Source organism: Accipiter gentilis, chromosome 4 (assembly GCF_929443795.1).
Source record: "Accipiter gentilis chromosome 4, bAccGen1.1, whole genome shotgun sequence".
NCBI classification, from domain to species: Eukaryota; Metazoa; Chordata; class Aves; order Accipitriformes; family Accipitridae; genus Astur; species Astur gentilis.
Window position 1 is genome coordinate 40,159,318 of NC_064883.1, and position 15,649 is coordinate 40,174,966.

Sequence of the window (15,649 nt, forward strand, 5' to 3'; positions counted from 1 at the left end):
TGTTCCGCTCATGGATTGATGAAAGATATCATGGGCAATGGGATAAGTAGGAGGGAGTACTAGAAGACAGTGCAGGTGGAGCTACAGACAAAGAGGTACTTAAATTAACACACTGGATATAAAGAGAACAGCATTCTGCAGCGCCTGAAAGCCAAGAGTAAAACTTTGAACTAGTCCTCCTGAATTTGCACTTTTACATATACGGCACGGCTGAGTAGAGTCTGAAGATGGAAACGTGCAGACACAGAACAACAAGGCTGATTTTCTAGATCTTTTGATCCTACAACCTACAGGTTTTCTCCAGGAGCAAGGTCTAGCTTCTAAGAAAATGAAGGTAACACAAATGAAAGTGCTTTCTGTTAGGATAAGAAATCACCAAATACCAGTGTAAAATTTCAAAATGTGCTTAGTTCCCAGTATTTGGAATTGGTGACTGGCTAATCTCAGCCTTGGAGGATTTCAGTGTCACTTGTCCTGCCATTTATTTGAAGCCAAAACCATTGTTCTTGGGAAGCAGGTAGGTTTTCAGACTCTCTTTCCAAAAAACATTGCATGTAATTATGGGGTAGGAGGTACTAAAACTAAAATGTTAATTCATCCACAGACTAAACCATACATTTAGCTGCCTCTGGGATTCTTGTGAACAACAGCAACACACAGACAGGATACAAGGCATTTCATCTTGCAAAGCCATCGTGGTATGAAACAGAACATTCAAAGGGTATGGAGAAACCCTTTAGCTCCAGCATGTTTAATGAAAAGTGACTGCAAGGTACATTTTCTTACACTATGGTCTCCCATCCCAGATTTCCTCCCTGCCTGAAACAGTGTGCCAAAGCTCAGAGCAGTGAATCACCCCTTGCCAAAAGAAGCCCACTGTAAACCAGAATAAATACAAGTAGAGACTGGAGTAGAGACTGGAGCCTCATCTGATTTTGGACTTGCCTTGTTTCCCCACAGGTCTCCTTCTCACTAGTTCATTGGTCTTGATACTCAAAAGCAGATCCTGATAATCCTGGGTAGGGTGACATTAGGTTTTGAGTACAGAAGGAAAGAGAGGTCAGAGTGTGGTCTTGATACAAAGAACCACCCCCCCTCCCCCCCCAGGCAATCCTATGCAGTTGTATAAAAGCCTTAAGTACTCCTGAAAAAGGAGTTGCCTTTTTGTAGACTTGTAGCTGATGGCCTTGTTCAAGTATCCATTTTTAATGCATGAAAGGAAACATGTAAGATAGCTGAGAATGCAGCTTGCCAAAACTTCTGCCACAAAACAGCAAATCTTAAAGGTCTGTTTTAAGGTGATTTAGCAAACACAAGTCTAAAAGGCTTGAGTATAGTGCAGCTTTGCAAAAACAAGCGGCCTTCAGCCACAAAATGGATTTGATGCTGCTGTAGGCTGGGTTCGTGTTCATCTCCAGCCACTAGCTCAAGTCACAATATTGCTTATTTGCTGGAAGTTTGTGTAACTATCATTCACAAACATAGGCAATGGTGACTCCAAAACAACCTATAGATTTAAATGCTAATGACTACAGCATAAGCTAAACAATAAACCTATCAAGAAAAACAGACTTGAAACAATGTGAGGAAACAGATACAGACAATAAAAATAGAAACATTTCCCATGTGAATATAAAAAAAAAATAATAACTAGAGGCTAATAACTAATAGAAGAAGTCTTAATAGTCCAGAGAAGCTACTCCTTGAATGGTAACTTGTTATGTATCACCAGACTCTGGATATCCTGCCCACAACAGACTGCTTAAGTAATGTAAATCTGTTTATTTTTATCAGTTCTCTTTGTCAGACCCTAATGGAATTGTTTAAGTTTGACTTTGCACAGAAGCCACCAACAGAAGTGCATTACCGAGTGTGCTGCTTTGTTGGCATGACTCAAGGTTGTCAACACAATGAAAGGATCTCAGCCGCACAACCCAAGTTAAAGTTGCCTCCTGCCAATCCGCCACATGCTAAATTCCAGTAAATTGCTTAATTAACGTAACGAATGCAAACTGCACTCTAGTCTGCACTATAGGTAGCTGGAAACACCCTCTAGTACATCAGCAACAATGCCTCGTCCTTTAACAATGTGGCCTAGATTTTATCTATTCTTAAGAACTCCTGTGTGCACACCCCTTGTAAATTTTCCTATTTCATTGTACAGAAAGTACTTCTGGTTAACTATTTTGGTAGTCTCATTTATATCCCTATTTCTAGAAAGGCTCATGGATATGTTTAATGCATGAATAGTTCCAAGGAAGTCAACGGGAAAATTTCTATCTTTAAAGTTAAGGGTGTGCATACATCTCTACAAAGTCAAACTGGACTTTGCATTCTATTCCTATAGTATTACTCCAGCTGTATCTGCCAGAACATACATAACTGAACCAGATTTCTAACACTAGTCCATTATTCCTCCAACTGAAAACCCGAAATCTACCATTGACTGTACAATCATCATACATGGCTGCCTTCCTTTTTTCCTACTTCTTTCCCAAAATACTCAGAACATAGGGCATGAAAAAATTATTGTGGTGGCTAGGAAAGCGCATGCCCACACAGAGCCAGTTGATGGTGGCTGGAGAAGGAAGGCGGGCCGTGCTGACAGTCGCTGTCATCTCACACCGTGATTCAGAGGCCTGTAGTGGTACCCACAGGCTCACTGCACAGAGGCCAGTGTCCCGTTACCAGACTGTGATGACTTGCACTCAATTCCACCTTGTTCTGGATCAAAATCCATGATCTAAACATCTCCTCTTGCCAGTCCCCTACACTCTTCATGCCCTGGTCACTTGCAGCCCTTTTCCATCAAACACATCAGTCATCATGGTGATGGCTTAACACCACACTAGTCTTTTTGGTGTAATTGTTCCACTCAGAAAAAACACCCCAACAAAATATAATAATCTGTGTCACGGAAAAAAAATTAGCTGCATTTTTCCTATCTCAGTTTCTTTTTCTCTACAGCAAGGATGGGCCAGTCTAAGACTCCACAGAGTAAAGCATGCTCAGTAGAAAAGCATAACTGCTGCCTATGTAATGTTAAACTATCAAGTAGAAACAACATTTTTTGCTCGGTGATTGCATTCCCTCCCACTCTCACACAAGCCAAGAGGAGTCTCTTGTGGTTAAAGCCAGGGAATGGGAGACAAGCACTGGGCTGCTCTTGGCTCAGCTCATTTTTTTGTTTGTGTTGGACACATGGTGACAATCCCCTCATCAGATCCAAGGTCCTAAAAGCAATTTGTTTTCATTTAAAAACAGAAAAGGCAGTGCTTTCTTACCAGCACACACACTGGGGAAGGCTGCCCTGCTGACAAAGCAGCTGTCTGTCCTCGTGCTTCAGCTTAGGTGCCGTAGGTCCCATGGCTCCCACCCAAAACTCAGGCGCATCAGAAAAATATAAACACAAACTTTCCAACCTTTTGCTATCAAACCAGCTACATTGCCGGTTTGGCAACTACAACGCTCGGTTCTCAGCCTTATTGGGCCCTATCAGAGCCACGTGGACACAGAGATCTGCTCACACAGCCCCAACTTGCAAGACCGGTGCCTCAATTTGTCATGCTCTTATAATAAATCAATTTATTTCCTTTAACTAGGGGTTAGTCAGCAAACTCTTACTCATGCATTTCTCATACAGTAAGTCACGCTTCCCAGTAGCATTTGTGTGAACACGGTGTCTGACTGTGGCTTTAGGAGAAGCAGTGAGATGAGGTCAGTTTTCCTGATATCGATGCTCTTGTGACTCCTCACAACCAATACGGACCCAACTTTTCAACCCATGGGGAAGAGTTATTGGACACGTGGTCTACGCTGTGTCCTGCACACCACAGTGTAGGAAAGGGATCTTGTCCTCCCAGCAATTGGCCTGACCTGGATGCAAGTGGCCAAGAAGCAGAGCTGCATTTCACGTGCAGCCCCTCCGCCACCCCCCGGTACATGTCCCTGGGCCATATGCAGAGCCTTTTCGTGCCAGAGCAGTCCGGGACGCTTTCCCACTGAGCCGTGGGAGATCTCGTCTGTCCTTCTGGGCAAACAGGTTGTTGCGGTAAGCAGCAGAGGTCTATCAGCGATGGCATCTCTTGGTTTGCCCCGGCGGGGCTGCGTGGGAGGGCTATCGCTGGTTATCAGCATCAGCAAAGGCACCGCTGCGGCTCCCTGGAGCCCCCTCGGCCCCGCTCGAACGACTGCGCTCCGGCGAGAGTTTGTCTGTGGTCCGGACCAGGGCTTGGAGCAAGAGGACGGCGGCAGAAGTCCCCTTGGCAGTGCTCCTCCCAAGCTCTGGCTGATGGGACTGAAACATCTCCAGGTCCGTGTGCTCAGCTTGACTCGTCCAGCTGTGGGAGGACTTTCAGCTGTGGAATAATTTCTCAGAGGAAGCGTCTACCCATGAATTAATGTCTCTAACAACTAATTATTGGGTAAACTGTATAAACAGTCCCTGGAGTGCCTCTTCAGTACTCAGCTTTTGGGCTCAAAACAGTCCAAGCAGGCAAGAAGATTTTCAAAGGACGGTCTGTCTGTGCAAGGTGATTCAGTGGTTTTATCTCTCACAGTCTAAAAAGACAGAAGGGTCCATGGTGGTCATTTGGGGTGAAAATTTATAGCTTATTAATTAAAAAAAGAAAAAAAAAAAAGCCACTTCTAGGCCAGATCATAGATTCTAGGCTGCCATCCAATGTCAGGAAATGCTCCCCTCCCAGCAGGGGATCCAGGCGAAAAGGTTATTTAATACTTTCTGCTTGATTTTGTATTTGGAATAACTGCCTTAAATGATTGGTTTTGGCCTGAGAAACTGTTTGCTTACCTGGCACCTGAACTTCAGTGATAAACTTTAATGTCCTCCTCTGAGTATTCCCACAGCACACAAAGGAGACTTTGTGCAGTCCCGCTAGTTATAAATCTCACCTTTTTTAAAAAAAAAACCCACAAATCAGATGTTGCTCATTATCTGTTCCAACTCCTATCTATCCGTCAACATCCAAAAGTTTTAAAAGCTCTGCTTAAGCATGTCTCCACTCCATTGATGGAATATCCTTTAATATTTTATAGCTCTGACTTGCACTTCTAAAAGTACTAATTAATCTCACTAGATAAAAACTGGCACAAAATGGCACAAGTGAGAATAGCTCCATCCTTCCTCACAGCAATCGTGTGCCAGTTCATCTTGGAGCTTGTAATGATTTACTGTAATAGTTTTAGGCCCATAATGGGGCCAATAACTGGCATCTGGAAGCTGTGAGGCTCTTTCCCAATGGATGCCATTCACATATAGTTATTTAATTAATTAACAGCTCCACTAGCATAAGCCAGTAAAGAGTCCATTAAAGTTTTTTTAAGTATCTTCCAAAGTAAGAACATATGCTGCACACTGCTTTTCCCTTGGAGAGTGCTTAATGTTGCAACCTGTTTATCTTATGACTGATTTTCAAATTCCACCTTAACCAGCTGCGTTTTGCTCGACTTTAGGATTCAGCAGAGAGCGAACTGCCGAGCACTCAGCAGGAGCAGCGGAATAACATTCTACCTGCATGTGCTCATTCCCGCGCGAGGTGCCAAACCCCTGCAACGGCTGCCTGGCTGCCTCCGCGCTGTTCCCAGACGTTACACGTGATGCACTTTCACTTGCCCACTTCTCTCCTAAACAAAACAAAACAAAACACAACAACAACAACAACAACAAAATCAAGGTGTAGAGTTCATTTGGAATAAGCAAAATATCAGTGGGAAAACAAACCCCACCAGACACTGAAGGGAGTTGGTCAAGTTTGTAAAAAGCATTTGAGAGCCCGGTCCCATGTGAAATGTGGAAAAGCTATCAGGGGCCATAAAGCCAGCAAAGATGGGTTTGGTCTGGTTACAGTGCCAAAGGATTTTGCTTCCCAAACGATGAGGATTCCTATTCCTGAGGTGCAATTAAATGCAAACCAGGTCCTAGTGGGTGCTGGTCTGCAGGAGGGTGAAGGGCTCGTCCGTAAGCCTCCCTCCTTCTTCGAGGAGCTGAAGTAGGAGAGAAGAGTGGCTTCCCTTGCCACTGTCAGGGCACACACACGTGCAGCTCCAGCTTGGTGCCACGCAGCAGGCGTTCTCTAAGGAGCTGCCCCATAAGGACGTAGTAGACATGAACTTGGAGAACCTCTGGCAAGGCGGGGATGTCATTTAACAACAACTGCCTAAAGTAAGCACTGCTAACATGGCACGGCTCAGCGTTAGCTCCCCGATACTGGATCGTGATATATAGGGCATGTCAAAAGTTACATAATCCTTGATGCAGAATCCTCTTCTCTTCTCTGGCTGTAATGTGTTGTGTCGTTCCTCCTCCTGCTCTCCCTCCCACCAGCCCACAGCACAGCCTTCTGCCTGAAAGGCTTTTACCGTGGCGTGCTGCAAGGTTTTGGAAAAACAGCAGTGCCCTGGAGCCGCCATCACCTAGAGCCCTTCAGCCGGTGCCTCATCCCTGTGATCTACCATGGATCATCCAAGGGCTGTCAGAAACCCAGGGGAAGGCCAGTAAGAACTCGGTTTGACACCCGTGTGAGACAGATGTCAGGTTTGCTTTGCCTAGATGTCAGGTATGGATGAGTGAAGAGGCAGCTCTTTAACTTTGACATTTCATGCTCCTGCCTAGGTCGAGCCTCAGGCCTGACAAGCCTGAAAAGTTCGGCACCCAGCTCACTTCCAAGTCCATCTGGGCCTCTGAAATTGCTCTTCAGCCTAAACCCCCTAAAGCGACCAGTCTGTCAGGGCTTCTGTGTCATGCCAAGACCTCAGTGATAGAGTCTTCTTCCTTACAAAAGGTAATGGCAGTCGCTACTGCCTCGCAGACAGAGCAGGGACTGCAGCAGAGGTGGCTCCCACTTTTAGGCAATTGCTTTACGGTAGAAGCACTCTCCAGGAATTGGCACGTGGACTGAGTTCCTTCTCCCAAGGGAGGACATTCGAACACACGTCTCCCACTTCCCTCAGCCGTACCTCACCCCCTATGATAATGCACTCTCCTGGACAGGAGGAAGGAGGGAGACTGTGCATTCGTTATTGCTCGTGTCTGTAGGACCAGTAATTTGCACAAAGTCCATCAGAAGTCCCTGAAGCAGAGGCCGGAGCTCAGACTCTCTCCTCCCAAGAGTGCCATAACCAATAGGCCATGCAAGGTCATCTCTGCTAACTTCACTTATCAAGTAGCTAGATACCCAGATGTCTCATCTAGGCGGCAGAGAAACAGGCATTTCCTGTACCTGAAAGGAGACAAGCATCTCTCGAGTTCCTTTTCCTCTCCACCGACTGTACGTGGAGCCTGGGATGACTAACACAGTCTTTGAACTCCAATTGTTCAATATCTAAATCAGGGCAGATGAGTTCCCCCTCTCCTCCCTCTACCCCTTTCCTCTCTTCTATCTCAGTAAACCTTTCATGTCGCCACAGCTCTAACAGGAAGACCTGGGAGCACACGGTTATCCTAATCCCCTGCACAACAACCAAGAGTTAGGGGCTAGAAGGCTCATCATGGAGCTGTGGGCTCGAACCATCTCCAGAAGTTCTCCTGTGACCCAGCGACACTCCCCAGCAAAGGAGGTTCATGAGATGTGGTTTCCTTTCCCAGCTTACTTCAATAGACAAGACTGACCACTTCTTGGTTCTTTGCAACAGATGCTGTAGACGCCTATCTTCTGCAAAGAACTGCAAAAAGATTATTAATTAATATGGTAATTAATACCCCGTGGGTGCTTTGTGCTTTTGTGAAAGCAAAGCAACTATAAACCCAGTTTAACTGTCTGTTTTGTTTTGCCGATTTGGACTGCTCTCGTACTCCAATGAATACACTCTTTAAATGGGATTTAGGCTTAATATTACTCATCTTCAAAATATTAGAAGTATCCCACAGTAGCCATGACTTCAGGTTTCTTGATTTGTGTTAATTTACAGATAAATCATCTTAAGGTGGAATGAAGGTTAAGCACATATATCAGGAATTTAAAGTAAAACACCTCTAACAGGTTTTGCAACTAAACTAAAGCCAAACAGCAGAAAATCCAAAGCCCTCATACCTAACGTTACACTTAAAATTCACACAGGTTAAGATCAGAAAGGGCATTCTGTAGCAAATATATTCTCTGGCAGAGTTTGTTTCCTGAGAAAAATCCGTATTCTATCATAAGCCTCAAGAAAAAATTTTGACCAGCTACAGCCATAGATTTTGACCTCTGCAAGGTCATAGGCAAGACCAAAGACCCCGTGTGGGACCTTTGTGTGCTGACTTTCTACCTCCACATCCAGCCTTTAGACCAACCTTGCGTTTCTTTTCTAAGTTTGCAAACACATTAGACCGAACTTCTGAAAATATTACGAGGTTCTTTGATTCTCTGCTGTGGAAGAAAACCCAGTTCACAGTCTGAGAACTTCCTGGGATGGAAACACAGTGGTGCGATTTTCTGTTTCCAGTAGTGTCACTGGAGGATCAGTGAATATCGTTAAAACCATACGACAGAACTTTCACTGGACATATGCCATATAATGTAAAAACACTCAAAGGATTAACAGCAATCAGGGGATATATCTCTAGCTGTGCACACAGAGCAAATCTACAAAGAAGGGATTAGAGATATAGGATATGAACCTGCAAGGAAAAAAATACAGTGGAGCCAGAAATGAAATCATAAGAGAAAGGTTATTCCTGTATTTGTAAAATTTTATACAAATCCTTGTGTTACATGATGGCTTATTTGTATTGCAGCAATAGGTAGAGAACCTGCAATAAGAGATCAGTCACAAGATGCTGGGTTTTGTACACGCTGATCATGAAAACAGAGTATATGCCCTGAAGCTTGCAGTCCAAGAGCTATTTCTTGCAAGTGCATCCACATGGTTGTACTGTCGATGTGTGGAAATCCAGTCCCAGGCGTTAGCCCAAAATAGTTATTTAAACAAGAAGAAATGTCTTTATTCTATTGATGCTCATTATTAAAACACCCTTATTACAAATTTTAACAAAACCCATGCACTCCCTAGCTAGCTTCACTTCATCACCCTCTTATCTGGAAAGTTTTTCCTAATGATGTCAAACCTAAATTTTATTAGCTACAAATGAAGCGGGTTCCTTCTTTCCCTATCACCCAGTGGCCACAGGGAAAGATTTATCACTATCCTCCTTACAATAAACTTTAACATATTGCAAGATTTTTATCATGTCTCTTCTTTAGACTCTGCTGTTCCCAGACTAAACAAACAATCCTTTCAACATTTCCTCCTAGGTTGTTCCTTCTATGCCTCTGATATTTCTAGTGTCTCTCTCCTGGAGTCTCTCCAGTTTGTCTACATTTTTCTTACAGTGCAGTGCCCAAAACTGGACACTGTATTCCAGCTGAGGCCTTACCGGTGCCAAGTGGAGTAGAATAATTATCTCCTATGTCTTAGGTTGCAGTCACACATCCTGTTCTGCCTGCAGCTGAGCTGGGTGAAAAGTTTATTTCTTTTCACCCACTCCAGCTGCTTATCACCACCCCTCAGCTGCAGGCTCTCCCCCTCCCAGGTCAACCAGCATAACTGCCGTATAATCGCTCCCTAACGCAATCTGGGTAAATGATCCAGGTTAGAGTCAATAATTCAAATAACAGGTCTTTTCCAATCATCGGTTTAACCGACCCAGGTAAGGCTGAGGTTTAAGCAGGTATGAAGAAGCTGAAACCTGAGATGGGAGGAGATGATGAACAATGGGGTTATGGACGGCGGCTTTCGCTGCTGGAGTAACTGTGGCCAGAAAAGGGCATCTGACACTGTCCGCAGAGTCAGCCTTTAGTCCACTCTGCACCCCCAGTCCCTCCCGGTGCTGCCGCCCAGCTGGGAGGTCCTCTTTTTGCATTTCTCCTCCCAAAGTGCAGTAGTTCACACTTAACCATCAGGCTGATTTTGTAACATTTTTCCCCATCACCAATGCCATTCTAAATTCAGATTTTGTTGTGGCGAGTAAGACCGGCCCAAACAGAGGTATTTTGTAAGCACATTCACTGTTCTCACACCCGAGGTGGTTATGAAAAGGACAAAGAGAACCCTGAGGTCTGTCTGAAATGCCATCCTTCATAGCCATCACCTACAGGTTCTCAGCCACTTCTGCAGCCACCCGAGATTGACAATGTTTTGTGTCTGCTCACAGCACCGCACAGAACAGGGCCATAAGTCTTCCTAGGGTCACCGTACAAATTTCTATTACTGTCCTCCACTTGCTTTGCCTATAGAGAACACCATGCAGGCTTCTCACGCTGGCAGCAGAAATACAACCGAAAAACTCGGCAAGACTGTACTGATCGGACCGGAGACGAGCATTTCTTTTCTTAATCTGTGGCTTCTGCAAAGATACGATGGAGGCCTGAGTTGGCTGCTGATCGGTCTCGCAAATCCTCTGCTCCTCTGCAGAACAGTGTTTCATGCTCTGGGGAACGAAGACCTGGGAAAACAACAATGCCAAGATACTCTTGTCACGGAACAGCACAAGCTGAGGACTAAGGGCATTTCTATACCAACCGGGACCACCAGACACAGTGAGACCATTCAGGGAAGTGACCCTGCGAGAATCCCTCCCACAGCTGATGTTTCCTTCTGCCGTTTAGACAAGAGTTATACTCGTTTCAGTTTATTGCCTTCAGCTCTGGATATACCTGCATCCCACTCTTTGCTTCTCCACGCATCCTTTCCCTGTCCATCCTCATTCCCTATTTTTCCCCTTCTTGTCTGCATTCCATCGCCTTCCATTGAAACCTCCCTCCAACAGCTTCCTTCTTGTTTTCTCAGGCTCCCCTCTGCCACTTCGCCATTCTCCTCTTGGCACCACCACCACAGCCCCTATTAACTGCATGCATGCGCTGCTCTGCCCCGGCACAGCTGTGATGACTCTGTTCACGCCGCAAACCCTGCCTATTTTCTCAGGCTCTTTGGAAGTGGAGGGTTAGGTAGTGCGAGCTGATGGCAGGATGAAGTAATAGGAGTAGAGATGAGGTGAAGTTCTTGTTCTGTCTTGAACACAGACTGCCAATCATGCCATAATAGATGGTGGTTCTAGGCAGGGAACAGCTTTTCAGCCCACCAAAATGAGACCATTAAATGGAATTTCCTCTATGGGCTAATCAGGATTTGAACCCATTTCTCTGGAGATAAAAGGCACAGCTCAATCTCCTGATTTGCGAGGTCATCTGGAATACAAATCAACTTTCATGTATTCATTTGAAATGTTTTTATGTAAGGGATTTTTTTTTTTTTCTTAATCTGCTTGTTAGTGCCTTGTGCCTAAACTGGAGCTGTGAAGTGACTTTTTCTCACTAGAGGCTAAATAAAGTACTGTACTGTTTTTATAAATGTCCTAAGCTTTGCCAGAAGGCTGGCAATGAAAGAGGCTGGCAGGAGACAGGCACCGTCTCTGTTCTGTATCACGGAAGTAAGCCCAAGGACGCTGGCCAGTGCCTCCCATCCGCGGGAATGTGACCAATTAACGCGCAGATGATGTCATTGGATGGCAAAAGCACTTCCCTCGCAGCTCTCCCTGCTCTGCCAGCTCCAACCTTCAGTGTATTTTCCTCAGTCTGGTCCATGTACTGTAATAACTAAGTCAACTGGAAAAAATATTGAAGAAAAGACTGAGGAAAAACAGAGTGTAGGGGCAGCTGGAGCCAGCAAAGAAGGCACACTGAGAGCTATAAAGAAGCTTTGTGCAGCAGCTTCTCTCAACTTCAGGATATTTAGTTCCACAGGAGTTGGAGAAGATGGGTAATAAGCTGGCCTTTATTTTAAGGGATATCCCTTGTAGTCTCAGCTGCATAAAGATCAGTCTTCGGGTATGTGGAAACAGTGCTAACAGTATCTCTCTTTCAGTTACCTCCTGCTGCTCACTCCATTGAATGGCCTTGGTCCAGCTAGAGAGGAAAATAGCCTTCCATCCCAAAACAGCCATCAGTCTGAAGGAAAAGAGGTGATGAAAAGAGGCTGCGAGTGATGAAGTTAAGTAATTATTTATAGAAAGATACATGGCCACAGCACTCAGGTGCCTGCTCAGGAACAGGGCCCAGTACTGCTAATCCTGAATGTGAGGAATACGTGCCCGTGCTTCCCCAGCCCCGAAGCGCGCGCGGCGTGCCGCCCCGGCGCGGGCGAGGAGAGCACGTACGTCTCTTGGCTCCAACTCCCCTGCGCGCGGGGTCAGGGACCGCCAGCCCGGGCACGGGACGAGGCCGCTCCGAGATCGAGCCGGGAAGGCGAGGGTCAGAGAGGGACGTGGCCAGGCTCGGACGGAGCTGCGGCATCGCCCAGGCGAGGACCCGGGGCGAGGGCTGGAGCGAAGGCAGCTCCCGAGCGAAGGGGTCAGCCCCCGACGGGGCTTCTCCCAGCTCGTCTCACGCAGCTCCTTTCCCAGCAGCCCGCTCCCAGGTTGCAGCCACGCGGCGTCCGAGCTGGCCTGGAGCGCCGGCAGCCAAACCCTCGGAGAGGGGACGAGGTTTTGCAGAGGCCGTCGGGGCACCAGGGATCTGGACGTACCTATGTAACGACTTACAGAATCGGCCTACAGAGGTAACTGCTCCACGCAGACCACGAGTCCAGACATCCCAACGGCCGTGTGCAATTCAGGAGTACATACGTATTTGCAAATTGATTTTGTACTACCGTGGATCAATACACGCAATGCTGATTATGCATACATATAAATTCAAATTGGCTTTGTGTTATTGTGAATCAACACATGTAGCGCTGATTACGCATATATACAAGTCCAACTGGTTTTGTATTGTTGTGAATCAATATATGTATTGCTGATTACACCTATCCAAGTTTTTACATTTTATAGCTGATGGAGGAGAGCCAGGCTTTGAGGACGGACGGGAAGAAGAAGCAGCCTTACAGGCATTGAGCAGAATGTCCCAGGGACCAATGTGTTAAACTGATCAAAAAACAAGTTTTAAATTTTACTTGGAAAGAAATTCAAAATAAAATGGCCTTGAATGTATCACAAGGGAAGGCCGCTCGAAGTGTTCTGTTGTGCTAGGCAAGCCAGCAAATGTTCACACTTCCTTTTAACCACAGTCACCTGCACATAGTTAGCGAACATTTTTCTACCCTCATCATTTTGCTCCCAAGCCTATGCTTTCCTCTTCTACCTCCATTACAAAACTGGCTTCAAATCATGTCTCAAGTCTGATGTGACAGAGATGAAGAGCAAAAAAGATGCCAGATTGCTGGTGGGGGCTCTGGCTGACTGGGACATTGCTGGTAGCTGGAATGTGCTAAGACTAAGGGAGAGCAAAGGAGCCCAAGTTTTTCAGATGCAGTTGGAAGGTTCCAGGGGACTTATCTCTGCCTTGTGAAACACTGCAGCTCTTCCAACTGGTAAAATGTAAAGTGACACTAAGTGAAATAAGGTACTTTATAATTCAGCTATAAGTATCTTCAAGAACCATATGACCGAATTACAAATTGTTTAATAAAATAAAAGTCTTCTTGTTCTAGGAGGGTTTTCTTGTTAATGGCTACTTCAGATGTTCAGTTCAATCTATTGTGACCAATGTAATTATCATTTGCCTGTATCTCAAAATTGTCTAATCAAGCACTAGTGGGCTCAGTAGTTAATATGCACAAATACAGTGATATCGTACTCTTTTCTTGTGGATTTCATTTTCCACTTCCACTCACCAGAAATACAAAAAATGTGGAGACAAGGGCTAGACCTAAGAGTATAACAGGTAAAACTAGCCTGAAATAAATACAGGCTCAAAAAACAAAAGTAAGGTTGGGCATAACTTTACTGCAGGAGGACAGGAAAGCAAATCAAGTGGAGAAAAAAAGGAAAACGAGCAGAACTAACCACTTTTAGAATGGGAGTTTGCTCGCGTAATGAAAGGAATTACATCATGTTTGTCTGCAGTACTGAAGGGCTGAACTCGGTGACCTCAGATATCCCTTCCAGCTCCTCGGGCACACAGATATCATTTCACTGAGCACAAAAGAAACACCTGACCCCACTTCCTTCTGCAACTGAACCAAACAATGCAGGCTGTCTATGGGCAGGAGAAGCAATTCATGTATTGACTGCTTTTTTCAGAAGGGTACTTGGAGTGTTATGCCTGCTCCTTAACCCCTGGATTTAGGCAGAATTTAGGTGCCTTAGTTCCAGAGGTGCCAAAGGGAGCACTGCCTAACCACCATCATTGCCTAATCCCCGAGGGGCCCTTCTGCTCAGCTTGAAAGCCTGGTCGGTCTCCCACCTAAGCTCTTCTGCAACCCAGATTTAGGCCAAATCCTACAAATCACTTGAAGGATTACTGGAAGGGCACACTCAGAAGACGCCGACAAATGCTAACAGAAACACAGTGATGAAGGTGAAATCTCTGCCCATCTTTTTCACAGCAATTTGGACACACGCTCAGGAACCAGCAGAAGCACACTGTACGCTCTGCTCAGCCTAGTGCCACTGGTTGTTTCTTAAAAAACAGCAACCCCGGCTCAGTTTGGCACCCAGTCGGAGAGGTTCCTCCAGGGTCAAGAGCCCGAAGGACGGCAGTTCCCAAGGGCAGCCCCGAGGGAAGGGCTGGAGCTTCGGGGAGGGGAAGGGAGGGGAGCGAACGCAAATGCAGCTTTTAGCACTGGCTACATCCCACCAACACCGTCTTTCACCTAGGAAAGCAGACTGGTTTTTTGACTCACTCTCTGCATATGAAGCCTAAATGTCCAACCTAGGTGACCTGGCTTGTCCTGCTGGAGTCAAGCCACGTAATTTCAGCTGTTACAATGACTAATGGGGGACCTAAATTAGGTGGTCTTTCCCCCCCCCCCCCCCCCCCCCCCCGAGCTCAGTTCCTTAACCCAACTTCCCTGGTATAAGGTGTCTCGCAATTAGCAGCACTGTGACTAACTGGATAATAATAGGTTCAGGTCGTGCCGCACAGATTTTCCACGTATTTCAAAATGCCACTGAGCTTTACAGTGCATTGCTTTTCCCCGCAGATTGAAGGAACAGCATCCACCAGCCCTATGTACCAGGTATGTCTGTCAGCAGTGTTAATTCACCACAAATATCGTTTCCCCCTTTGTGGATGCCATCTCCGTCTCTCCTTCAGGATGCAACGATCACACTGTGCTGCCCATTCCTCGGAGTAGCTGGTATTCAGCAGAATACAATATCCCTTCTTTGGTATTTTGTATTGCTACTTCTGTATTGCCATTTTGGGAAGAAATGGGTGTATGGGCCGCCTGCAGAAACCCAGCAAGAGCTGTTGTTCCTGCTGAGCTCCTGCGGGCAATGTGGAACACGCAGGCTCCACAGCCTTCTCTCTCTTGCAGAGGCAAGATCCAGCCCAACAGCTCCCGCCGCGCACGTGGCTGCACCCCAGCATCCCCCCGAATTCAAGCACTCCGGCTGCTAACGCAAGGTGGATTCAGAGGTGCTCATTTCGGTTTTCTCCTGTTTCTTTTTCCACCCTGATTTTTAACTCTGTCAGCACAGACAGGTGCAGGCAGATGTGAGCTCACCCTGCCCGTACTCCACGCCAAGCGGACTTGTGCCAGCCCCTGTCTAGAAGCCACAGAGCTATATTAGCATGGCTCAGTGCCCAAGCTAATATGCCTGCTGAGAAGGCATGGGCAGAAGAAGCTTGTGTCTGTCTGCACAGAGCCT

General features: G+C 46.1%; 1 protein-coding gene across 2 annotated transcripts in view; it reads right to left on the minus strand.

The window, feature by feature from the left end:
- Positions 1-3,565: 3,565 nt before the first annotated feature.
- Positions 3,566-15,649, minus strand: part of LOC126038043 (uncharacterized) — a 31,250-nt gene continuing 19,166 nt past the window's right edge. The window contains exons 2-3 of one of the 2 annotated variants that reach the window (XM_049799127.1): positions 5,531-5,643; positions 3,566-4,560 (exon numbers count right to left, since the gene is read on the minus strand). In XM_049799127.1, the coding sequence (XP_049655084.1) occupies positions 4,465-4,560; positions 5,531-5,643 (209 nt within the window). In that variant the 3' untranslated portion in view covers positions 3,566-4,464. Of the gene's footprint in view, positions 4,912-5,530; positions 5,644-15,649 lie in introns of both variants that reach the window. The other variant, XM_049799128.1, reaches the window with a different exon arrangement.